The following is a 25,525-nucleotide window of genomic DNA, read 5'->3' on the forward strand; positions in this document are numbered from 1 at the left end:
TAAGATGGATTATGTTGATACTCATTTAATTTGATTGGTAACAGTGTTAATCAGTGCAAGTAATTAAAAGATGTTCAACAACCTTGTTTTTAAGAGAGTGAATAGCTATTTTTGTGTCTGTATTGATCACATTTATGTCCCTTTTGGAGCTTGAATCCGTTGGACCTCATTGACTATAACTGACAAAAAAAGCTACTACAAATATGTTCTTTTGTGTTACAGAAGAAGGAAATTCCTACGAGCTTGGGCACGAGTGCGTCATTGACACGGGCCGTTGTGTTCACATGCAGTTATCTCGGTCATGACACAAAGTTGCAGCATCAGTCCAGTCATTTAAATACGTTACATACTCTTTTCAGACTGGGGAGGATGTACAGTGTGTTTTCACCGTGCAGTGAACTGCAAGACTAATGCATGACAAGAGCCCTTTTAATATATTTATACACTGAGATTGAAACATCATCCTATCACAGCAGACTGCGGAGCATTAAAGCCACTGATTCTGACCTTCGCAGAGAGCCGATCGCGGGAAATACGTCGTCTGGTTGATGTAGCCTCCGTCTCGATCACATGACGTCACTGTTCCAATCAGAGGCCTGAGTTTGTCAGTGTCCAGCGCCTCTGACCCGCCGCTCTCCCAGGAGTCCTTGTGCCGCTCCACCTGAAAACAACAGAAAAACACTTTTTTACTTTTTAGAAATGTACTTCAGAAATAAAAGAGACAAGACGAAATACTGCGCCAGAACCCAGTCGCCCTTCACCGGCTCGAACCCTGAAACACACACACACTCGGTTAAACACAGCACACAGCTTGCTCACCTTGTAAAAGGTCTGTGTCATAGATTTCAGTTTTTCCTCTGTTACATAAACTAGCATCATGCAAAGTCAGAAAAGCCACCAAATTTAAAAAGAATGCTCCAAAACTCAATATATATACCGATATCTCAATCTATGAATTGCCCACCGGGCACCGTGCATTTGTTTTTTGCGCTTATAATAACATAATATAGTTAAGAAATATCACATGAGCACTAATTTTCAGAATATTTTTCAAATATAGATTGCACGTGATTTTATACACCAGATCAATTAACAATTAGGTTAATTATATTAATTGACAACTTTTTAGTGTTCCAATTCAGCAACAAAAATAGTTTCAAACGGCAGAACGGTTGCATTTGGCAGCAACCAAGAATGCTATTTTGTTTTTGAACGATTCAGTGTTTTTGATTGAATCGGGTGAGTCGATGATTCAATGACTCATTCATAAAGACAGCGGTCACTTGCTTGTTCACGATTATGAATGAATTAGTTTAAACAAATCAGTTGAATTAATGACTCTGATTCACTTCTGGCTTGCTGGTGGGTAATATATAATATTATCATTTCATATTTCTATAGTCACAATTTTATTTAAAACGATTAATCTTATTACATTATTTATGCATTTATATATTTATTGCATATATAATAATATGCATATTCATTTGCCGTGTGAATGCATTTTGATAAATGGTAAGATGGATTATGTTGATACTCATTTAATTTGATTGGTAACAGTGTTAATCAGTGCAAGTAATTAAAAGATGTTCAACAACCTTGTTTTTAAGAGAGTGAATAGCTATTTTTGTGTCTGTATTGATCACATTTATGTCCCTTTTGGAGCTTGAATCCGTTGGACCTCATTGACTATAACTGACAAAAAAAGCTACTACAAATATGTTCTTTTGTGTTACAGAAGAAGGAAATTCCTACGAGCTTGGGCACGAGTGCGTCATTGACACGGGCCGTTGTGTTCACATGCAGTTATCTCGGTCATGACACAAAGTTGCAGCATCAGTCCAGTCATTTAAATACGTTACATACTCTTTTCAGACTGGGGAGGATGTACAGTGTGTTTTCACCGTGCAGTGAACTGCAAGACTAATGCATGACAAGAGCCCTTTTAATATATTTATACACTGAGATTGAAACATCATCCTATCACAGCAGACTGCGGAGCATTAAAGCCACTGATTCTGACCTTCGCAGAGAGCCGATCGCGGGAAATACGTCGTCTGGTTGATGTAGCCTCCGTCTCGATCACATGACGTCACTGTTCCAATCAGAGGCCTGAGTTTGTCAGTGTCCAGCGCCTCTGACCCGCCGCTCTCCCAGGAGTCCTTGTGCCGCTCCACCTGAAAACAACAGAAAAACACTTTTTTACTTTTTAGAAATGTACTTCAGAAATAAAAGAGACACGCATAATATTAGTGCTTTTGAGATTAAATTAATGAGCCGTTTTGCCTTGGCCTGTCATTTGCTATACAGTTCCTTTTAAACTCTGCTGATTTCTTTTGATAAATAATTTGCAAGCTTTAAGGTGATTAAAATATTATCTACCTGCACAAACATGCACAGTGTCAATATATTTAGTAACTTGCAAACAATATTCACCCCAAAATTATACACCATTTAGTTCTATAAAAAAAACATTTTATACAATGTTTCAATGAATGCTTATTTCAAAGAAATTTAAAAAAAAAGAGCAAATGCATTTAAAAACCAATAAAGAGAGGTATATTTATGCTAAGAAATAAACAGAATCAAATCTAACACCATGTCAGTATAGCCATATTTACGCATAAACAGGATTGTGCAATCCCTAGTTGCTTAGAGAACGGTGTTTTCAGACATAATTACCTACTTTTATTAGTTTTTGTATTTGTATATATTTAGACCTCGTCAAAGACTACGTCTGTCAAAGATTGTTTTGTTTGTTTGTTCATTTAAAATGTTAAACAACAGAGTCTTCGTCTGGCTCAACGGTCTCACACAGCCTTTGAGCTCATCTTTTTTCACAGATACGTCATCAAAGCCCTTCAAAAATTTTCTTTTGATAAATAATTTGCAAGCTTTAAGGTGATTAAAATATTATCTACCTGCACAAACATGCACAGTGTCAATATATTTAGTAACTTGCAAACAATATTCACCCCAAAATTATACACCATTTAGTTCTATAAAAAAAAACATTTTATACAATGTTTCAATGAATGCTTATTTCAAAGAAATTCAAAAAAAAAAGAAGAGCAAATGCATTTAAAAACCAATAAAGAGAGGTATATTTATGCTAAGAAATAAACAGAATCAAATCTAACACCATGTCAGTATAGCCATATTTACACATAAACAGGATTGTGCAATCCCTAGTTGCTTAGAGAACGGTGTTTTCAGACATAATTACCTACTTTTATTAGTTTTTGTATTTGTATATATTTAGACCTCGTCAAAGACTACGTCTGTCAAAGATTGTTTTGTTTGTTTGTTCATTTAAAATGTTAAACAACAGAGTCTTCGTCTGGCTCAACGGTCTCACACAGCCTTTGAGCTCATCTTTTTTCACAGATACGTCATCAAAGCCCTTCAAAAATTAATATAAAGACGGTAACTGTTAATGTTGAGTTATACATGTTAGCTGACACCGTGTAAATAATAGTTTCCTGTTTTTGAACAAACCAACCAGACAGCATATAGAAACTGTTAAAAAGTGTTTGAAATAGTTGGACACTGACGTTGAATGTGTAATGCATGTTATTGTTCTGATGTTAGTCAGTTCAGTTGCATAGTCTAGAGTCTTCGTCTGGCTCAACGGTCTCAAACAGCCTTTGAGCTCATCTTTTTTCACAGATACGTCATCAAAGCCCTTCAAAAATTAGTATAAAGACGGTAACTGTTAATGTTGAGTTATACATGTTAGCTGACACTGTGTAAATAATAGTTTGCTGTTTTTGAACAAACCAACCAGACAGCATATAGAAACTGTTAAAAAGTGTTTGAAATAGTTGGACACTGACGTTGAATGTGTAATGCATGTTATTGTTCTGATGTTAGTCAGTTCAGTTGCATAGTCTGTTTGGAAAAGTGTTCTTTATATCTTTCTGTTTTATTGCTTTAAACACAAACCGCCAGTTAAAGGGATAGTTCACCCAAAAATGAAAATTACACCATTAATCACTCACCCTCATGTCGTTCCAAACCCGTAAGACCTTCGTTCATCTTCGCAACACAAATTAAGATTAGGGATGCACGATATATCGGCCACCATATCGGTATCGGCCGATAAATACTAATTTTTTCTGTTATCGGTATCGGCCTGATAAGAAAATTTGGCCGATATCTTAAAGCCGATAAATAATGCATTATTTCCTTCAGAGACACTTCAGATGCGCGCTGTTCGTTTGCAGCCTTTTGTGCAATTGTACATTGTAATATTGTGTTTATTTGATGTATATCTGATTTATCTCATATAGAATGCGTTTGGTTAAGTTAAAAGAGCGCTTCAGTTTACCAGTGATCATCTTTAGCTCAGTGATATTGTTGTTTTCTTTGCGCACAAAAAGTATTCTCGTTTAGCTTTTACGGTTGAAACCCTGATGCAACATGAACTATTTTAACCAATGTCCTAACTACTTTTCTAGACCTGTGAACATTTCAGTTGCGCTGCTGTCTGCGCAGGGTCAGAGAGCTCTCGGATTTCACCAGAAATATCTTAATTTGTGTTCCGAAGGTGAATGAAGGTCTTTGGAACGACATGAGGGTGAGTACTTAATGACGTAATTTTCATTTCTGGGTGAACTATCCCTTTTAGAGCAAGAAGAGTTAAGACAAAAAGTATTACAATGTAGTGTCTTCTGTTACTGAGAAAATGTGACGAAGCGTTCACTCGTGTGTACTGATCTTGAGCACAACAGCAGGTGATTTGTGGCTATTATTGATGATTTTTGGAGCCTGTTCTCACCCGGAGCGCCCTCCACTGTCCGTGGGCTCCTTCCCGCACCGCCAGAGCCTGCACCGAGTCTCCCACACACAGCACGACTCCTCCTAGCACCACTCCCGATGTGAAGTACACGCTGTGATCGATCAGGCCGTACTCCGCACACAGATGCGTCACCACACCTGTCCGCACCTGCCGGATCTGCGCCGCACCTGCACACACAGCACAGCGCTCAGCCTCACCTGGACACACGCTGCTGCCTTCAAGTGTTTACCAGTTACACGCACATGAACGCCACCACATACTCGTTATTACGAGGGGGAAACTCACTCAGCGTTTCAGAGTTGGGGGCGTGTCAGTGAAAAAACAATGTTGCATGCAATGCAGCAGCCAAAGACTACAGATATGCTGCGTCTGTACTGATGGTAAATTTGTTGAAATTAATAAAATTATCATTTTTTGGTAAAGTACAATAAAACTAAGTTTTACATATTATGCTAAAAGTTGCCAAATAAACATACTATTGTTAGTGCTGTCAGTTGATTAATCGCATCTAAAGTAAAAGTTTTTGTTTACATAATATATGTATGTGTGCTGTTTATAACTATTATGTGTGTGTATATATATATATATATATATATATATACACACACACACACACATGTAATATATATAAATGTAACATTTTTCTTAAATACATGCATGCATGTGTGTGTATTATATTCTTAATAAATATACACAGTACTTACACACATACTATGCAAACAAAAACCTTTATTTTGGACGCGGTTAATCGCGATTAATCGTTTGACAGCACTAACTATGTTTTTGTAGCTGTAGAGTTAAAAAAAATCGTTGAATTTTGTGTGGAAAAGTTAAATCGGCATCTTGTTCTGACCAAAGCGACTTGAACGCACCTGACTTCGTAATAATAACTTGTCACCTCATAAGTACGAATGTCCCTGGAGGACTTTTTTAAAATTATTATTATTATTATTATTATTAATGCCAAGGTACCAAAGATAGAAGTACAGAAAATATCAACATTACGTACTAAACGGTGACATTACATGCAAAGCACCGTTTACACATGTATATAACAATATATAAATAATACAAAATAAATTAAAAAGATGAAATAAATGACCTGTTTCAACAGCTTTAAGATTAAATCGTTTGGATATATTGTTGAATCTCTTTTTTTAATATATAATAAATCAAGGATTTGAATGAGTGAATTTACTGCGGTGAATATGACATTTTGCAAGAAGTAATAAAAGGTTCATAATAAAATATACATTGATTGCTAAACAGTACATCCTTAAAAAAACACAGAGCACATTGCGACTGATAACATTACAGAATCCGATGCAAACTATATCAACATTACGTACTAAACGGTGACATTACATGCAAAGCACCGATTACACAGGTATATAACAATATATAAATAATACAAAAATTAATTAAAAAGATGAAATAAATGACCTGTTTCAACAGCTTTAAGATTAAATCGTTTGGATATATTGTTGAATCTCTTTTTTTTAAATAATAAATCAAGGATTTGAATGAGTGAATTTACTGCGGTGAATATGACATTTTGCAAGAAGTACGCTGTCGATTCATTAAATGATGAGCTGTTTCCTCTGAAAAGCTGTTTATTCAGAGAAGTCCTCCATTGACATCCATTCAAATAAATGGCCTCTGGTCTGCTTTCCCGCGTACTGCCGGACCGGAAGCACTAGCTTTGGCGTTAAAAGGTTGCAGGCTTGCCTTCTAGTGGCTTTGTTTCAGCCTGAGTTTTTGTTGCGTTTACACACTTTTGGACCAGCAGCTTCTAAACATTGAATCATTTTGCGAAGCAATTAGTTGAATTTATTCGAAACTTCAAAAAAAAAAAAATTTTTTTTTTATTGCATCAACTTTACAACCAAACAAGGTACAAAATCACATTGCAGAATATAACACATCTTATTCTGCCTTGGTTGAGCATAACCAAAACAAAGCAAGTTATGACCTACTTTTAGCCTTAAGATGTTTTGTGAATATGGAGTGTTTGATCCCAGAATGGGATGCTGGTTCCTGGTTTGCTGGTCCCCAGCATGGGATGCTGGTTTGTTGGATCCCAGCATGAGGATGCTGGGTGCTGGTTCGCTGGTCCCCAGCATGGGTTGCTAGATCCCAGAATGGGATGCTGGTTGCTGGTTCGCTGGTCCCCAGCATGGGTTGCTGGTTGCTGGATCCCAGAATGGGATGCTGGTTGCTGGTTCGCTGGTCCCCAGCACGGGTTGCTGGATCCCAGAATGGGATGCTGGTTGCTGGTTCGCTGGTCCTCAGCACAGTAAGCAGGTGTGCTGGTGGACCATCATAAGGTATTTTTTGCATGCTGGGACCAGCTTGGGATACTGGTGGACAAGCATTTGTTGTCTTTTGGGTGCTGGTATGATCCCAGCAAGACCACAACAAAATGTGTGTTACATATCAAATTTATTCAGAAATTAGTTTGTGTTTGTAGTTAAAGACCAAGACAATTTTCCAAATTAATTTAAATAAATTATTTAATAAAGAAAAACACAACATGTTGCTGGTTACATGTTTACACAGTAAAATTCCCAGTGTTAAACAAACACTGCTTAGTTTTCATATGTTCCTGGTCTATAGAGAGTAAAAGTAACACTGAAGCAGTGTTTTAGTTAGTGAAATAAAGTAGATTCACTCTACAAGTGATGACTGAGCATTAGTGATGACACTTACGGTTAACGAGCGGAATCACTGAGAATAAGAGGAACGGCAAGAACAGAACAAAGTGAAGAGGTGAGCAGAAACACATCAACTACTTACAGCAACAAAGCCTTAGATATCTCACCAGAGGATGATTAAACTGCAAAAAGAGAATTACCATATTCACTTATTGCAAGCCAGTTTGGCTTTATTTCTTTCATATGGTAAATGTAAAAAGGTTGCTGAAGTCTGTTACCATTATGGTGATTGGTGTTCATTTTAGTTGGGCACTTGGCCATTGACTTTGGTTGAATTAACTCTTGTCTCAGCAATTGTTAAAAGTGCATGCTATCACTATTTTCAATAATATTTCATGGACCTCACTGCACTGACATACCTTTTACTATGTGCACGTTTTGAAATCAGTGACTGACAGCTGGATTTGAGCATATGTGTCTTTCCAGATAAGTATGAAAGTCTTTAAAAACAGCCACTTTTGGTTTTGAACTTTCATTATCAAGTTGTTATTAACTGTCCCGTTGAAAGAGCTCTTCTCATAACCCCTGTTATTGAACAAACTGCTTATGATTACACTCCTATTAGGCATTTTTTGGTTTTCTGTGTACAGATTTCATGAAACTTGAAACAATTCCTTTGATGCTTTGAAACGTTTTACCAGCTTACCAGTGACACTGATTAATAATGTAATCATAACAAAAGCAATTAAACTTTTCAGTACAACTTTCAGCAGAGGGAAGAAATTACATAGTTATCATATAATTAGATAAATCATGTTTTAACCTTATATGTTTTTCCTTTGCATCATTAATGTGTTAAATAGAGAAATATGAAAGGAAAAACTGTTTGTCCCCAAAACACTACTTGCATACAGACAGTTGGCCTACTGACACTCAACCCTGCAAGACCATGCTGGTGAACCAGCATCACCAGTTCCCTTTTGCTTGAGAACAGCATGGATATGCTGATCCACCAGCTAGACCAGTACTATAACAGCATAAACCAGCACTAAACCAGCCGGGACCAGCTTGGAATCCATGCTGGTTTATGCTGGATTTTTCAGCAGGGTACTTATCCAGAGTGAGCAAAAGTGCTGGCAAAATCACTCTGGACCCCTCACATCCAAGTTCCATTCAAGTTCCCTCTGTAACTTGTGTTCTTTGAGTGTTTGTCTCTGTGTTTGTTTGTCAGGTGAGTCGAAACTAAACTCAGGAATGAGGAACCTGTTTTACAGACTCAGACACGCCTGTTTCACACACGTCACTCAAACACAGAACCAGGAAACAGGAATAACATGAGTTCAGGGAAAGAGAAACTGTAGAAGTGTAGCTGAGCTGTTGTGTGTTTGCGACTCTGTATTTCTGCAGTAAAATGGCAGAAGCCAGATTTTCTCAGGATGAGTTCTTGTGTCCGGTGTGTCTGGATCTCCTGAAGGATCCAGTGACCATCCAGTGTGGACACAGTTACTGTAAGAGCTGTATTACAGACTGCTGGGATCAGGAGGATGAGAAGAGAGTCTACAGCTGCCCTCAGTGCAGACAGACCTTCAGTCCAAGACCTGCTTTATTTAAGAACGTGGTGTTTGCTGAAATGCTATTCAAGATAAGAGTCAGCTGGTTATCTAATTCCAATCTGATACAAAAGTGAACAGAAATGGCAGTAAAGTCAAACACTAAAAAGTGACACGTTCTTCAGAAATGAATTCAAGATCTTCACAGTTATTCCTTATGTTTAGTTATTACACCTGCATCTTTGGCCCTAAGGGGGTTTTGCTTGTAAGACCAAAGTCCCAAGAGTGGGTCGTGCTCCTTTAGACATTAACAAAGATATTTTGGGATAAATGGATGACTATTCCCTGCTCAACTTCTCACCACAGGAGAGGAATGAAAATCATCTACAGTACTAACATCGCCTTTAGATAATGTCTAAAATAGCATCTCAGGTGAAATTCTGGACATAGAATGAGTCTAATAGTAAGTCAGGTAAGTAAGTAATACACTATATGGACAAAAGTAAAGGAACACCTGACTGTAACACCAACAAGGACTTTAATGACATTGAATTCTAAACACACAGACATTAATAACACTGCCAGTGTGATATAGTGCAGGTGTCTTCTGAGATGGGTGGTGGCTGAATACAAACCAAATCATTTTGATACTCAAATGTCTCTTTACAGCACGACTGAGGTGGATCTAAAGCCTGTCTAGATTCTGGAGTCTCAGTGTTTCACAGAAGTCACATATTAGACCACTGACGAGAGGAAACACACCGGGTTCCCAAACAACGGGCCAGGTGTGAAAGCACCCTAAAATGCTGATAAAGACAAGAAGCGAGACATAAACACATGACCATATGACTGAAATGTTCAAGTGTAAAAAAATAAAACACATTTATTCTGTGGCACCTAAAAAAATAATTTGGCGCCTAATTTAGTTTCTTATAGGAGCCAATGGCCCTGTAAATGGCTGCAGAGCCAGTGCTTGTTCTGCAGGCAAACATCAGTGCCTTGAATTTCATGCGAGCAGCTATCGGTAGTCAGAGCAAAATGATTATCAGCTAAAACAGCTACAAATATGCAGCCGGATTTTGATGTGAGAGACAACAGGAGATGCACTTTTTCACTGGAGGAAGCGTTATTATGGATTATGGACTCTATGTATTTGAGTTAAAAACATCTTAATGCTGGATTAGTTTCAGCGTTTGTCTTCTCCAGATGTTAACTGATGGGTGGTGTGAATGATTGTGGTTTTTATCAGCTGTTTGGACTCTCATTCTGACATTTTCATTTAAGGGTGAACTATTCCTAGATTGTAAAATAGTTGATATTCCGATTTTCAGGTTTGTGTATGTAAATGTATTGCTTTTATAATGACCATGTTAGTTGATTGGCAAGTCATAGCTAACAGGCTATATGTACGAACTCTGCCGTCTGCGTTCAATTCACACGGACAAGCCTACACCTGGAGGTGAACCTCCTCACTGTCTCAGCTTTGGACAAGACTTTTTCAAATGCTTCCCGAGATTTCCGTATCGGCTGAAAGTCTTCCCGCAGGAGGGACAGAGGTATGGTTTCTCTCCGGTGTGAACTCTCTCGTGCACTTTAAGGGCTCCTGAAACTGTGAAGCTCTTCTCACAGTGAGAGCACTTGTAGGGTTTTTCTCCGGTGTGGATCCGTTCATGCACTTTCAGTTCACCGGCTCTAGTGAAAGTGCTTCCACAGTCCAAACACACGAAGGGTTTCTCGCCAGTATGTGTTTTCTGGTGGTCTTTAAACCCATTAAGCCACAGAAAGCTCTTCCCGCAGAACGAACACACGTACCGCCGCTCGTCTTCGTGAATCCTCATGTGCGTCTTCAAGTGCACGGCCAGGAAAAACTTCTTATCGCAGCGCTGACAGTGAAAGGGTCTTTCTCCGGTGTGAGAGAGCAGGTGAGTTTTGAGATTGCAGGCCTCTGAAAACCTCCTGCCGCATTCAGGACACTGGTGTAACTTCTCTCCTGAGTGGACCTTCATGTGTCTTTTCAAGCTGTTTTGATGTGTGAAGCTCTTCCCGCACAGCATGCACGTGAAAGGCTTCTCTCCGGAGTGGATTTTCATGTGTTCCTTCAGACCTTCCTTCTGCGTGAAGCTCTTTCCGCACTGAGAGCAGGTGAAAGGCTTCTCTCCGGAGTGGATTCTTACGTGTCTCTTCAGATCTCCAGAATTTGCGAAGCTCTTTTCGCACTGAGAGCACGGAAACGGTTTCTCTCCAGTGTGAATCCTTATGTGCCTCTTAAGGTCTCTTTTGCAAGCAAAGCTCTTTCCGCACTGAGGACACATGAACGAGTTACTGGGCTCCGGTGAGGAATTATTTTCACTCTGAGAGCAACTAAAAGATGTTTCTCCACGTACGAAACGTCGAGGTTTCCGATTCTGCCGTTTCTCCTCCCCTTCATGCAGTTCTTCACTTTCCTCTTTCACTTCCACCAGGTCTAAAATGAACACAAAATAGTTATAAGTCAATGGACCGTCAAAGACTAAATGCTTGATTTTAACCGCTTCATGTGCTTATAGGGTTAAAAGAAGATGTTGTGGAGATTGTGGGTAACCAAATATTTGCTGGAAAAATGGAAGTCAATGGGGTTTGGTTACCAACATTTTTAAAAATATCTTCTTTTATGTTAAACAAAATAAATAAATGCATACAGCTGTGGAACAATTTGTGGGTGAGTGTTTTTTTGGGTGAACTGTCCCTTTAAATTATGTTAATGCCATCGGATATGGTACATAATATCACAGTTTTATATCCTATCTTTTAGAAAAACAACCCACCCATGTCCAGCTGTCAAGTAACATTAAAGAAGACTCAAATGACACCAACCTCTCCGTTCCTCAGTTTCTTCCTCTTCCTCTCCACATGTTTCTGCAGCACTCTCCTCTTTAACAAACTCCATCTTCACAGCAGTCTAACATTCATTCACACTGCAGCCTCAGAACAATCTTTAACATCTTGTGCATCTCTAAAACACGTCAAAAGTTTCGTGCAGTGTTATACTCGACCAATGCAGAAGCGCTCCTTCAGTACTAAACACTCCTCCTTCCGTGAGCTGAGCCCGAGCCGATGACGCGGCACGCACGGCGTCACAATTGCAAAATAAAAGTCCGCCCTGTTGGTTTCATCTGAAATGTTTAATTTTGTAGTTTGCTCATCTGTAATACATAACTAAAACGTTCTGGTCTTTTAAAAATAAATAAATAAATACACGAAATAAATAAATGTAGAAAATTGAAGTTATAGTTATCGATGTTGTTTATTTATTGTTTGTTTGTAGGGCTAAGCAAGGTATTTCTTCCAGCCCTAGCAATATTTCAGATTTGTAATAACAAATTAGTGCATCAAAGTCAATGCATAGTTGTTAACATACATTTGAACCATATGATCAGATGCATTGAAGAATGTCAAATCTAAACAAAACATTTAAGACTCAAATCAGTGTGCATCTAGGCCCAATAAACACCAAAACTCAGAAAGTCCCCGCATGATCCAACGACAAACCCAGGCTTGGTTTGCAACAGGATCAGGCTTACAGACACGTTTGGAATTCCCATTCTTAATTTTAATAAAGTGACTGTTAGATATTTTAACACAGACCATTAAAAGCAAAGGTTGGAAGGCAGGCAGCATTCAGAAACACAAGAAGCCGGACGGGACAGGCCAATGAATGCAAAAGAGTAGCTGAGTGCATGATTGGAACAGGCAGGATCCGGAAGACTGTGAATACGACACTAACACTGGCTCTGCGAACACATGACAAGACAAAAGATGTTTTTATATCCGAGTTTCTCCTTCAGTTTCAGGCTTGAAGCTCCATCTGGTGCAGCGAGGAGGAATTTAAAGGCACAGTTTGTAGTGTTGCTATAAACCAGGTTCAGAGTACATAAACCACAACATACAGTGTTTCCATCAAAGCAGGAATCAGCAGTGTTACAATAAAGCTGTAAGATACAATGTTCCAAAAACGGTTCATTAGAAACAGATTAGCTCACTGAAGAAGTCACTGCATGCTACTTTATGTTGCAGATGCGTTTATCAGTCCATTAAGTGATTTATTCACATGATTAATGTAACCTACGCAAGCATAAACTAGCACACATTCAAGCTTGATTGATGTTTGCAATAAAAACAGAGTATACTGTGAAATCATTGTCAGTACTGAAGAGCTATAGTTAACTAAATTACATTTTAAAGGCAAATACACTGATGTTTGTATAGTTTGATAAATGCCACCACATGCAAAGAAATGTGAATACTGTAATGGTGCGTTCAAGTCATGTCGGATTGAGTGTATTTATGAGTTGAACGCCACCACAAAGTCGTTATTACGAGTGGGAACGTTTCGGGAATGACATCCGCATATTTATGCGGGATACACACATTTGAAAGAGCAATATGGATGGGACAAAAATACACGTGAAAATGAATGCGCGTTGTTGCTAGAGCACACTTTCTAAAGCATCCTCAGTATTTAATTCTGGAACCGGGGCTGGATAAAACTAGCTGTGTTTGAGCAGTTTTCACAGCAGCTCATATTTAGGCGAGCGTATACTTAGTTGGGGACACCCCTAATAGTTAAAAAAAATTATGTAGAAAAGTTAAATCGGCATCTTGTTCTGACCAAAGTGACTTGAACGCACCTGACGCGGTAATTACGACTTGTCAACTCATAAGTACGAACTTCCCAGGAGGACTTGAGCACAGTTGGCCGGTATTTCTAAACTAATACTTCGACCTCCCTTAAATATCCTAAACGTGACCCTGGAGCACAAAACCAGTCATAAGGGTCAATTTTGTGAAATTGAGATTTATGCATCATATGAAAGCTGAATAAATATGCTTTCCATTGATGTATGGTTTGTTAGGATCGGACAATATTTGTCAATCTTTGAAAATCTGGAATCTGAGGGTGCAAAAAAATCTAAATATTGAGAAAATCATCTTTAAAGTTGTTCAAATGAAGTTCTTAGCAATGCATATCACTAATCAAACATTAAGTTTTGATATATTTACGGTAGGACATTTACTAAATATCTTCATGGAACATGATCTTTACTTAATATCCTAATGATTTTTGGCATAAAAGAGAAATGTATAATTGTGACCCATACAATGTATTGTTGGCTATTGCTACAAATATCCCCCAGCAACTTAACACTGCTTTTGTGCTCCAGGATCACAAATGGTCTTTTCTTGGGGTAAAAAATAAGTGTTTTTACAACCAAAAGTGTTGAATCTTGCTCACTTTTTCAGCTTTGGACAAGCCTTTTTTAAATGCTTTCCTAAACTCCCGTATCGGCTGAAAGTCTTCCCGCAGGAGGGACAGAGGTATGGTTTCTCTCCGGTGTGAACTCTCTCGTGCACTTTCAGTCCCGATGACTGAGTGAAGCTCTTCTCACAGTGTGAGCACTTGTAGGGTTTTTCTCCGGTGTGGATCCGTTCATGCACTTTCAGTTCACCGGCTCTAGTGAAAGTGCTTCCACAGTCCAAACACACGAAGGGTTTCTCGCCAGTATGTGTTTTCTGGTGGTCTTTAAACCCATTAAGCCACAGAAAGCTCTTCCCGCAGAACGAACACACGTACCGCCGCTCGTCTTCGTGAATCCTCATGTGCGTCTTCAAGTGCACGGCCAGGAAAAACTTCTTATCGCAGCGCTGACAGTGAAAGGGTCTTTCTCCGGTGTGAGAGAGCAGGTGAGTTTTGAGATTGCAGGCCTCTGAAAACCTCCTGCCGCATTCAGGACACTGGTGTAACTTCTCTCCTGAGTGGACCTTCATGTGAACTTTGAGTGTGCTCTGCTGTGTGAAGCTCTTCCCGCACAGCATGCACGTGAAAGGCTTCTCTCCGGAGTGGATTTTGGCGTGTTCCCTCAGAACCTCCTTCTGTTTGTAGCTCTTTCCGCACTGAGGGCAGGTGTAAGGTCTCTCTCGCGAGTGAATACGTATGTCTCTTCAGCTCTCCTGAGCTTGGGAAGCTCTTTGCACATTGACGGCAGGTGAAAGGCCTCTCTCCGGTGTGAATCCGAACATGCCTCTTCAATCCTCCTGAGTTTGTGAAGCTCTTTTCGCACTGAGGACAGGTGAAAGGTCTCTCTCCGGTGTGGATCCTGAAGTGATCCTTAAAGCTTCCTTTGCAGGTGAAGCTCTTGGAGCACTGAGGACAGGTGTATGGTCTCTCACCTGTGTGGATCACCATGTGAACCTCCAGGTGTCCTTTACGAGTGAACCTCTTTCCGCACTGAGAGCAGGAGAACAAGCCTTTAGCGTCCGCTCTTTTTTGTGAAACAGTGTCTGAGGAGCTAGAAGACTTTCCCCCGCTTACTAAATCATGAGATTTCTGATTCTGGTGCTTCTCCTTCACCTCATTCTGTTCTTGACTTCCATCTTTCTCTTCTGTCAGGTCTAAAATGAACGGCAAAAACAACGAGTGCAACAAATCCGACAGAGGCAAAACATCTCAAATAGAGTGATATTTGATGCGCTAAAAATGTCCATCAGATCAGATATATCTATAATAACTAGGACTGTCAATTTAACATGTTAATTCGGTGCGATTAATCTAGGAGAAATTAATAATGCATTAAAATGATTAACACATTTAACGCACCACCCACCCAGACCTGGAGGTCATCTTTTGTTGATGCACTTGCTGATGAACACATTGTGTTAGCCTATATTTCAGACACAATATTGTCTTTTCAGCTCAAATGAAATCGTCACTGCAGAACTGTTGAGCAAGACACAGCGGCGTTGTTACTGAATCAATCCGTAGCTTCAAACGAATCAAGTGAGTCACTGATTCAGTGACTCGTTCATAAAGACAGCTGCTGAATCAGCAAATGCACACTAATATACTACTATTACTACTTTTAGAATAGCGTTCTACGGCAAAAGTAAGAAAAACGTTCCAAACTGAACAAGTCGCTTGCTTAGTTTCTGAATGAATCATCCATTGGAACAAATCAGTGGAGTGAATGACTCAGTGACTCGCGGATTAACACTGGCGGTTTTAGTTGCATATTTAGAGTATCATAAATAACAATCATATTTCAATATTAAATAATAAACACCCATGTATTATCCGTAGTTATGCAATGCTGAATTAAAATATTTATTTCTAACGCTACATTTTTGTATCGTCTATTCAATGCTTTTCTCACTGAACACAATAATGACTTTAAAAGATCTTTTAAGGGGTAATATCCTAGCCACAATTGATGTATGATTAATTAAATGGCACAATGTGTAATTAATTCGATTTGAATCGCTGGACAGCCCTAATTATAACTATAATTGAGATTTTTATAGCATTTTGGCTGTGCAAGCTTTGTTACTTTAATGCTCTGTCATTTATTATTAATGAAGAAGCATTAATCATCACCAACCTCTCCGTTCCTCAGTTTCTTCCTCTTTCTCTGCAGCACTCTCCTCTTTAACAAACTCCATCTCTACAGTAATATGCAGAGAACAGTAGGCTAGTAGAAGCAGATTTTCTCTGTCTCCCTCACGAAGAAAACAAAAGGCGAAATATATATTAATGGAGGCATCTCACCATAAGTTACAATATCTCCCTAACAATATACTTCACAATAAAGCATTGCAATTTATACCCGACAGTAATCTATTAGATCTAATAATCGAGAATAACAATGTCGCTGCAATGCTCTTGTCAAACACGAATCCATCTGTCACATGTGCCACGCATGTTTCACGCACCTTACGCGCATATTATTCCCTTTAAACACACAGACCTGTGCTCGATAGCGTCCTGCAGCCTGGCGCAGCCCAGAAGCAGACGCTCGAGCTCCTCTGTGTTCGTGTGTGAAGTTTACGAGCGTTCTTAAAGCAGTATTAGTGTGTCCTCGCGACGTCTTGCATGCGCACAGAACGTGCTCAGAGCTGCTCAACAACGCTTTTCACCAACAACAGTAGAAGGTTCTCAGAACATTTTCGAAATGACAGAATGGAATGTTCTTATAGCATTCAAATAAACAAGAAGAAACTTCAAAACATTCAGTAATATTGTCTTCATAACTTACTAGGATTGTTTGCTAAACGTTCTTGGCACACATGTGTGTTAGCTGGGCTGATCTTCTGCATGGGACTGCTGCTGAGTGAGAAAGCACATCTCATTTACTTCTTTCAGGAAATAAAGAAACTTTACTTTTAAAAGTTTAAGTCTTTATTATGCATTTATGTACACATTAAGTGCTAGCAGCACGTCAAATCTCTGACCAGCCTGACAAATCTGCAGTCTTTTTAACTTCAAACTGTTGCATTCGGCTAAAACACAAGTCCATAATCCATAATAACTCTTCCTCCGGTGAAAAAGTGCATCTGCTGTTGTCTCTCACATCAGAATCCAGACACATATGTGTTTAGAGCTGTTTAAACGCTGCTTGATCTGTGCAGATTTCGTCTTAATGCTGGATTAGTTTCAGCTTTTGTCTTCTCCAGATGTTAACTGATGGACTGGAGTGCTGTGGATTATTGTGATGTTTTTATCAGCTGTTTGGACTCTCATTCTGACGGCACCCATTCACTGCAGAGCATCCATTGCTGAGACACTGATGCAGAGCTACATTTCTACAAACCTGATGAAGAAACACACTCATCCTGATCTTGGATGGCATTTTCATCTTTGGATGAACTGTTCCTTTATTCTTTGACTTATCAGTCACATTATTACATCATTATCCAAATACTGATACAACAATGTTATTTTATTAGTAACATTATTATTACCAATTATTGAATTATGGATTGAAGGAGATATGTGCACTCCCTCCATTCATACATCCAATGATATTTCTGTATGTATTAATAATTCAAATGATGTACATCAAAGTACATAACACCATCTCAGAGAATTTAACTGACTCTGTGTATGTGTTTATTTTCAGGGAATTGCACAAAAGCCTTAAACAACTGTCAAGAAATTAGAGAAAATGTCCTGTTGAAAAATAGATAAATCACAATGCATGCAACGTGTTTGATTTTGAATGCAGATTGGTAATGTGTGAGATGATGACGGGCTGGAGAATATTTCTGAGAGAAAGTAAAGATTGTTGTATTCCTCGTTTGGATAAAAACGTCTGCTAAATAAATAACTGTAAAAACTGGAGATTAAATTATAAAAGTGCTCTAGTAATAGTCGCAGTCGCAGTCGCAGAAGTGTTTTCTGATGGACAAACCTGTTAAAGCCACAACAAAACTCCCACAAAATAGAGTAAAGGATGAATCTGGCTGGATGTGAATCTTTCTTAAGTGTCTGAAAGTACACTTTCACATGACGTTTTCACTCGTTAACTAACTATACTCTAAGCATTTGGAATCTTTTCACGATTTTTGCAAATAAAAACAAAGTAGGAATATAGAAATCACCTAATTTCCTCCACAAACACATAATAACAGCTGTGGACTGGTCTAGTGTTTGTTTTAAAGATCTCATTGAAAGTCTTTTCAGTTCCCCATGGATCTGAAGAACTACGATGCACAAAATTAAATTTTTAAGATGTAAGATCAAATAAGTAAAGACACATATTGGCATTGTTTGACGAATGCTACCACGTGCAAAAAAAGGACATTTTTCTGAATATAATACAAGAGCATCCCTACAAATGTTTGTAGCATTCACAGAATCCCACATACGTTGTCCTTCCTTAATATTCCTTTAAGTTTCCAAACATGCTCTTTTGGAGGACACACTCTTCAAGGTGACTCTCCTCACCAGTGCTGGGGAAAGTTACTTTCAAAAGTAATGCATTACAATATTGCGTTACTCCCTAAAAACTAATTCCGTTACGTTAGTTACTTAGTAATGTGTTACGTTACTTTTGCGTTACTTTTCAAATCCGGGCAGGGCTTGCTTGCTTGTATTTAATATAAAAAGTTCTATTTTTGGTAAATGTAAAAGCCCTTTCACACCAAAAAGTGAAATGAATAAGCCTCAGGCTGAAGGAAAAGTAACTTCACATCTGTACAGCAGAACGCAGGAGAAGGAAGTTCACTCTTCAGCAATAATACATAAAGGATATTGTGTTATTTACCACTTAATTATTGAAGATTTGTGTCACATTCTGAGCTTGCATTTCACTGTTCTTTATTCATCTGGAGGAACACTGAATCTGTTTTTTGTGCAAGTGCACAAAAGCATGCTCACATTTAGTCTAGAACTAAACATTTAGTTTTGTGCTTACTCCCACTTTTTCTCAACATGGGGACAGGAGAGTTGTTAGTGAATAAATGGGAAATCAAAGTAACTGGTTTACTTATTTGAAAAAGTAACTCAGATATTCTCTTGTCAATTAAAAAGTAATGCATTACTTTACTAGTTACTTGAAAAAAGTAATCTTGTAATGCGTTACCCCCAACACTGCTCCTCACTGTCTCAGCTTCGGACAAGCCTTTTTCAAATGCTTCCCGAGATTTCCGTATCGGCTGAAAGTCTTCCCGCAGGAGGGACAGAGGTATGGTTTCTCTCCGGTGTGAACTCTCTCGTGAATTTTTAGCGCTCCTGATTGAGTGAAGCTCTTCTCACAGTGTGAGCACTTGTAGGGTTTTTCTCCGGTGTGGATCCGTTCATGCACTTTCAGTTCACCGGCTCTAGTGAAAGTGCTTCCACAGTCCAAACACACGAAGGGTTTCTCGCCGATATGAGTTTTCTGGTGGTCTTTAAACCCATTAAGCCACAGAAAGCTCTTCCCGCAGAACGAACACACGTACCGCCGCTCGTCTTCGTGAATCCTCATGTGCGTCTTCAAGTGCACGGCCAGGAAAAACTTCTTATCGCAGCGCTGACAGTGAAAGGGTCTTTCTCCGGTGTGAGACAGCAGGTGAGTTTTGAGATTGCAGGCCTCTGAAAACCTCCTGCCGCATTCAGGACACTGGTGTAACTTCTCTCCTGAGTGGACCTTCATGTGTCTTTTCAAGCTCCGCTGATGTGTGAAGCTCTTCCCGCACAGCATGCACGTGAAAAGCTTCTCTCCGGAGTGGATTTTCATGTGTTCCTTCAGACCTTCCTTCTGCGTGAAGCTCTTTCCGCACTGAGAGCAGGTGAAAGGCTTCTCTCCGGAGTGGATTCTTACGTGTCTCTTCAGATCTCCAGAACTGGTGAAGCTCTTTCCGCACTGAGAGCACGGAAACGGTTTCTCTCCGGTGTGAATCCTTATGTGCCTCTTAAGGTCTTCTTGTCGTGCAAAACTACATCCGCACTGAGGACAGGTGAAAGGTCTCTCTCCGGAGTGGATCTTGAAGTGATCCTTAAGGCTTCCTTTGCAGGTGAAGCTCTTGGCGCACTGAGGACAGGTGTATGGTCTCTCACCTGTGTGGATGATCGTGTGGATCTTCAGGTGTCCTTTACGAGTGAAACTCTTTCCACACTGAGAGCAGGAGAACAGGTTTTTGGCTGATGTTTCTTGCGATTGATTATTATCGTTCTGTGAACGACTACAAGACTGTTTTGCATTTATGAACTGATGAGGTTCCTCATGCTGATCTTTCTGCTCCACTTCATTCAGTTCTTGACGTTCCTCTTTCACTTCTATCAGGCCTGAAACATGTTAAATTGTCCAGATCAATTCAAGAATGACCAAGTGAAATGTAATGTAAGAATGCCATCTGATCTGGTGTATATATAGCTGCTATAGTTGGTTATTATCATTTAGATGCATCCCAGCTAACAAAAATTACGTTCTAAGAATGCTCCCATTGAGTTATGAAAACGTTATTCATGAATGCTTTCTGAATGTTCAAAACATCTAGTTCTAAAAGTTAAAAAAAAAACATTTTACAAATGTTAAAGGGATAGTTCACACAAAAATGAAAAGACTGCCATCATTTACTCACCGTCCACTTGTTCAGAACTTGTGTGAGTTTCTTTCCTCTGCAGAACACAGAAGAAGATATTTTGAAGAATGTTGATAACCAAACAGTTGGCGGTGGTCATTGATTAATCCATGGTATGGAAAAAACTACTATGTAACTCAGTGACTACCATCAACTGTTAAGTTAGGAACATTCTTCAAAATTTCTTCGTTTTCAACAGCTGAAAGAAATTCATTCAAGTTTGGAATGACGTGTGGGAGTATAAATGATGACAGAATTTACATTTTTGGATGAATTGTCGCATTATGGGAACGTTACATTTTAACATTCTCTTGATGTTCTGAAACAAGTAGTAACATTTAAAAAACATCAGATGAACATCCGACTTAAACGTTTCAGAAAAAGTTCCACAAACAGTGTATAAAAACGCTTTTGTGCTAACACATTTAAACATGATTAAAAACCAGGTAACAATGTTCGTAACCCCGGTTCTCTGAAACATCGAGTGGAGAGGTCCACCAATGGGAAGGCCATCCGTGGCCTGACTTCCGCAGAAGCAGTCTGGCTTGACAGACAGGAGCACGTGCCCAATGTCAGGTAAGGGACCACACCTTTCCTCAGTGAGCATATTCACTTCTCGTGCAGCAAGCGGGGCAAACTTCGAGGATCTCTCCACTCGATGATTCAGAGAACCGGGGTTAGGAACAGTAACCTATTGTTCTCTTTCATCATCTCATGTTCGAGATCCACTTATGAGAGAGATGGACAGCTCCCCGGTTGCACAATACACTCACAGCGAGGCCCTGTAAGCCAGAGGACGTCACCTGGAAGGCGGTGCTTGATACGTCACAAAGTAACAGACCCCTCTCAAAGTGAGCTTGCAATACTAGACATAAAAGCATGACGTGGTAACATGCATACAAAACCTGACAACACACATATGCTGGAAGCATATATAATGATATGTGTCCCTGGAGCACAAAAGCAGTGTTAAGTCGCTGGGGGATATTTGTAGCAATAGCCAACAATACATTGTATGGCTCACAATTATACATTTCTCTTTTATGCCAAAAATCATTAGGATATTAAGTAAAGATCATGTTCCATGAAGATATTTTGTAAATCTCCTACTGTAAATATATCAAAACTTAATGTTTGATTAGTAATATGCATTGCTAAGAACTTCATTTGAACAACTTTAAAGATGATTTTATCGATATTTAGATTTTTTTGCACCCTCAGATTCCAGTTTTTCAAATACCATACACCAATGCAAAGCTTATTTATTCAGCTTTCAGATGATGTATAAATCTCAATAAAAAAAATTAAAAATGGACCCTTATGACTGGTTTTGTGGTCTAGGGTCACATATATATACAATGCCATATACATACATATATATGAATGTATAACATGGTGTCAGGGGAGGGTACAAATGACCTGCTTAATGACATGAATAAGCCAGGCTGGCCAACCCAAGCTTTAAAGGTGTAGCAGGCCTAAAGGCACAAGGCTACGATAAGCCCACGCCTAAGACAAAGTGAGCTACCGGGCTGTGGGTAACATCAAGCCGATAGTATCTGACAAATGTCCTGCAAGGATACCCTTTAAACACAGCCCAGGGGGCCGCCATGCCTCTAGTGGAATGAGCTTTTAGGCCCTCTGCAGGCTGCACTCCCTTAGATTCATACGCCAGAGAGATGGTGGCCACCTTAAGCCTCCGACGCAGGAGCTTCTTCGGGAGCGCCAAGCAACGGCTACAGTTCTCCGGGAAATCAGTGGCTTCTTGAGTGTGTTTAAGACCCATGCAAACCATGCAAAAGAGATGGGCAATAGTGAGAGTCAACCAACGAGCTGCGAGTAATTCCAGAGGTTGTGAGAAGTCGACTGAGGAAAGGTAGCGCTCAGGTAGCGCCAGACTTGGGTCAGGCGCAGACGCTCTTGATACTGGTGTATCTCGAACATGAGGAGATGAAAGAGAACTTTGAACGAACATTCTATTAGTGTTACTGGAAGAATGCTTGCTCGTAACATTTAGAGAAGCTTGCCGGAACACTTTGAAAACAATGTTCTGTTAGCTGAGAGTCTGTATATCATTCGTACTGTTTAATTTCACAGCTCCGGTGGTTTCTAAGGTCTAAGTGTGTGAGAATGTGCTCACTGTCAGCAGTCATTGTTGTAGAATAAAAGATGATCACAGACCTCTCTGCTTATATTCCTCCTCTTCCTCTCCGCATGTTTCTTCATCACTCTCCTCTTTAACAAACTCCATCTTCACAATAGTGTCATGCAGATCTCAGCTGCTAAACCTGGCTGTTTGGACGCCAGACTGTGACAGGGCTGAGATTATGAGAATATCTGAACGTTATGAAGAAGCAGCGATGCGAAATAACCCCGTTCCTGAAGCCTGGAAGCGCTCATTGCGAGACTAACAGCATTACTATGGCGATGATGATTATATATATATATACAGTAAGATAATATATGCATATACGTTACGCTGAAGGCTTTCAGTAATATTGCAATGCATCTGAAGCACATCTGCGAATTACAGGAAACTACTTTAGAATGTTTTGTAACTATTCATACACCACAAACCTCCCTTCAGCTGCAGTCCGAGCGCATGACGTCACACGCCGCGCCCAGAAGCAAAATAAAAGTCTTCATCAAATAATAATTAAACAAATGTGTTTGCTGGCATATATTTAAACTTTTAAATGCTTCCAATAATATGTTGATCTACCAGCGTCACAAGAGCAGGGGCTACTGCGTCAGTATACTGTTTTTCTTTCTTCTCACTCCCTCCGGTAGGTGGCAGAAATGCACCGGTGTTGGTTTGCAAACTGCTGTAAATGATAAAGAAGAAGAGTGGCAACGCAACGTGTGTTTCCCAAACAAGCAGGAGACCCTGCAGAATACACATCTGAGAGACATTCCTGTAGAGACGGAGTTTGTTGAGAAGCTGAGAGGTTGGTGATGATTAATGGTTCTTCATTAACGAGTGTCAAGTTCATGCAGAGTTAGTTTAGAAAGCCGTGCTAACAGAAGACTGGAGAGGGGTGCTTCACTGCCTGCTGCTCATCTCTGAGTCTAATATTCCCTGCCTTTGTCTAATCCGAGATGAATAACACTTTTAGAAAGCATGGACATCAGTCTACATCTGTGTGCAAAATCTAAATATTGAGAAAATCATCTTTAAAGTTGTTCAAATGAAGTTCTTAGCAATGCATATTACTAATCAAACATTAAGTTTTGATATATTTACGGTAGGAGATTTACAAAATATCTTCAAGGAACATGATCTTTACTTAATATCCTAATGATTTTTGGCATAAAAGAGAAATGTATAATTGTGACCCATACAATGTCTTTAGAATTATCATCTCTTCAAAATATAACACAGAAGTGAAATGTATTTTTTTTTAAATTTTCTCAAAATGAGTTTTTGTTTTGTATATTCTTTATATTTGTACACAGATACTTGCTTCTACTAGTTGTCATGTATGATAGCGGCTTAACTTCCACCTTAGCCTTTGGCACAGTCCTAAAATAACATTAAGTAATATGAAGAAAGACAGCATTTGTATAACAGCTGTTTGACTGTGTTTATTTTAGAGCTGAAAGAACAGAAACCCTCGCAAGAAGCCGGTAATGCGTTCGTCTGCCCCGAGTGCGGGAAGAGTTTCACACATAAAGGACACTTCAATGAACACGTGAAGATCCACTCTGGAGTCGAGTCCTTCAGCTGCCCTCACTGTCAGAAGAGCTTCACCTGTAGAGGACACCTGAAACGCCACATTCACATCCACACCGGCGAGCGTCCGTACGCTTGCGATCAGTGCGGGAAGAGCTTCAAGTGCACCACCAACCTCAAAGACCACCAGCGCTCTCGCACTCGGGAGAACGAGCCTTCAGATGCCAGCAGTGAGGGAAGAGCTTCATTCTGGCGTCCAACCTGAAGATCCACACTGACGAGAAGCCGTACATGTGCTTCGAGTGCGGAGACACCTTCACCAGATCCAGCGCTCTGAAGCAGCAGCAGAAGATCCACACCGGAGAGAGACCCTACCTCTGCACCGCATGCGGGAGGAGCTTCACTCACCGGAGAGAGACCCTACCTCTGCACCGCCTGTGGGAGGAGCTTCACTCACCCGGGAGCTCACACCGGAGAGAGACCCTACCTCTGCACCGCCTGCGGGAGGAGCTTCACTCACTCGGGAGCGCACACCAGAGAGAGACCCTACCTCTGCACCGCGTGTGGGAGGAGCTTCACTCACTCGGGAGCGCACACCAGAGAGAGACCCTACCTCTGCACCGCGTGTGGGAGGAGCTTCACTCACTCGGGAGCGCACACCAGAGAGAGACCCTACCTCTGCATCGCATGCGGGAGGAGCTTCACTCACTGGAGAGAGACCCTACCTCTGCACCGCGTGTGGGAGGAGCTTCACTCACTCGGGAGCTCACACCGGAGAGAGACCCTACCTCTGCACCGCCTGCGGGAGGAGCTTCACTCACCCGGGAGCTCACACCGGAGAGAGACCCTACCTCTGCACCGCCTGCGGGAGGAGCTTCACTCAGTCCAGCGATCTGCAGAATCACATAAAAAAGCCCTGTCCCATGCTGCCACACACCGAGCACAGTTCAGCAGTAAACACGGTGAAGCTGTG

General features: G+C 40.1%; 5 protein-coding genes and 1 pseudogene across 5 annotated transcripts in view; 2 read left to right on the forward strand and 4 right to left on the reverse strand.

Annotated features, from left to right (window-relative positions):
* Positions 1–5,059, reverse strand: part of mov10l1 (Mov10 like RNA helicase 1) — a 34,562-nt gene extending 29,503 nt beyond the window's left edge. Inside the window, exons 1-3 of the mRNA XM_016257723.1 lie at positions 5,044–5,059; positions 4,781–4,968; positions 2,024–2,177 (exon numbers count right to left, since the gene is read on the reverse strand). Coding sequence (XP_016113209.1) covers positions 2,024–2,177; positions 4,781–4,968; positions 5,044–5,059 — 358 coding nt within the window. The remainder of the gene's footprint in view (positions 1–2,023; positions 2,178–4,780; positions 4,969–5,043) is intronic.
* A 5,187-nt stretch (positions 5,060–10,246) lies between these two features.
* On the reverse strand, positions 10,247–12,045 carry LOC107571407 (gastrula zinc finger protein XlCGF8.2DB-like). Its single transcript, XM_016257730.1, has 2 exons — positions 11,859–12,045; positions 10,247–11,469 (listed from the first exon to the last, which is right to left on the reverse strand). Exons 1-2 carry the CDS (start codon positions 11,929–11,931, stop codon positions 10,475–10,477), a joined length of 1,068 nt encoding a protein of 355 aa, XP_016113216.1. The 5' UTR covers positions 11,932–12,045; the 3' UTR covers positions 10,247–10,474.
* Positions 12,046–14,273: 2,228 nt separating this feature from the next.
* LOC107571398 (gastrula zinc finger protein XlCGF57.1-like) lies at positions 14,274–16,478 on the reverse strand (annotated as a pseudogene).
* Positions 16,479–19,387: 2,909 nt separating this feature from the next.
* On the reverse strand, positions 19,388–23,473 carry LOC107571406 (gastrula zinc finger protein XlCGF57.1-like). Its single transcript, XM_016257729.1, has 2 exons — positions 23,061–23,473; positions 19,388–20,583 (listed from the first exon to the last, which is right to left on the reverse strand). Exons 1-2 carry the CDS (start codon positions 23,128–23,130, stop codon positions 19,415–19,417), a joined length of 1,239 nt encoding a protein of 412 aa, XP_016113215.1. The 5' UTR covers positions 23,131–23,473; the 3' UTR covers positions 19,388–19,414.
* Positions 23,240–24,817, forward strand: LOC107571399 (gastrula zinc finger protein XlCGF67.1-like). The gene is made up of 3 exons (XM_016257724.1): positions 23,240–23,280; positions 23,670–23,827; positions 24,474–24,817. The coding sequence occupies exons 1-3, from the start codon at positions 23,240–23,242 to the stop codon at positions 24,815–24,817; spliced, it is 543 nt and encodes a 180-aa protein (XP_016113210.1).
* Positions 24,818–24,922: 105 nt separating this feature from the next.
* The window catches only part of LOC107571402 (zinc finger protein 324B-like), a 1,303-nt gene continuing 700 nt past the window's right edge, over positions 24,923–25,525 (forward strand). Inside the window, exon 1 of the mRNA XM_016257727.1 lies at positions 24,923–25,453. Coding sequence (XP_016113213.1) covers positions 24,939–25,453 — 515 coding nt within the window. The 5' untranslated portion in view covers positions 24,923–24,938. The remainder of the gene's footprint in view (positions 25,454–25,525) is intronic.

This window comes from Sinocyclocheilus grahami, unplaced genomic scaffold (assembly GCF_001515645.1).
Source record: "Sinocyclocheilus grahami isolate Dianchi unplaced genomic scaffold, SAMN03320097.WGS_v1.1 scaffold1590.1, whole genome shotgun sequence".
NCBI lineage: Eukaryota > Metazoa > Chordata > Actinopteri > Cypriniformes > Cyprinidae > Sinocyclocheilus > Sinocyclocheilus grahami.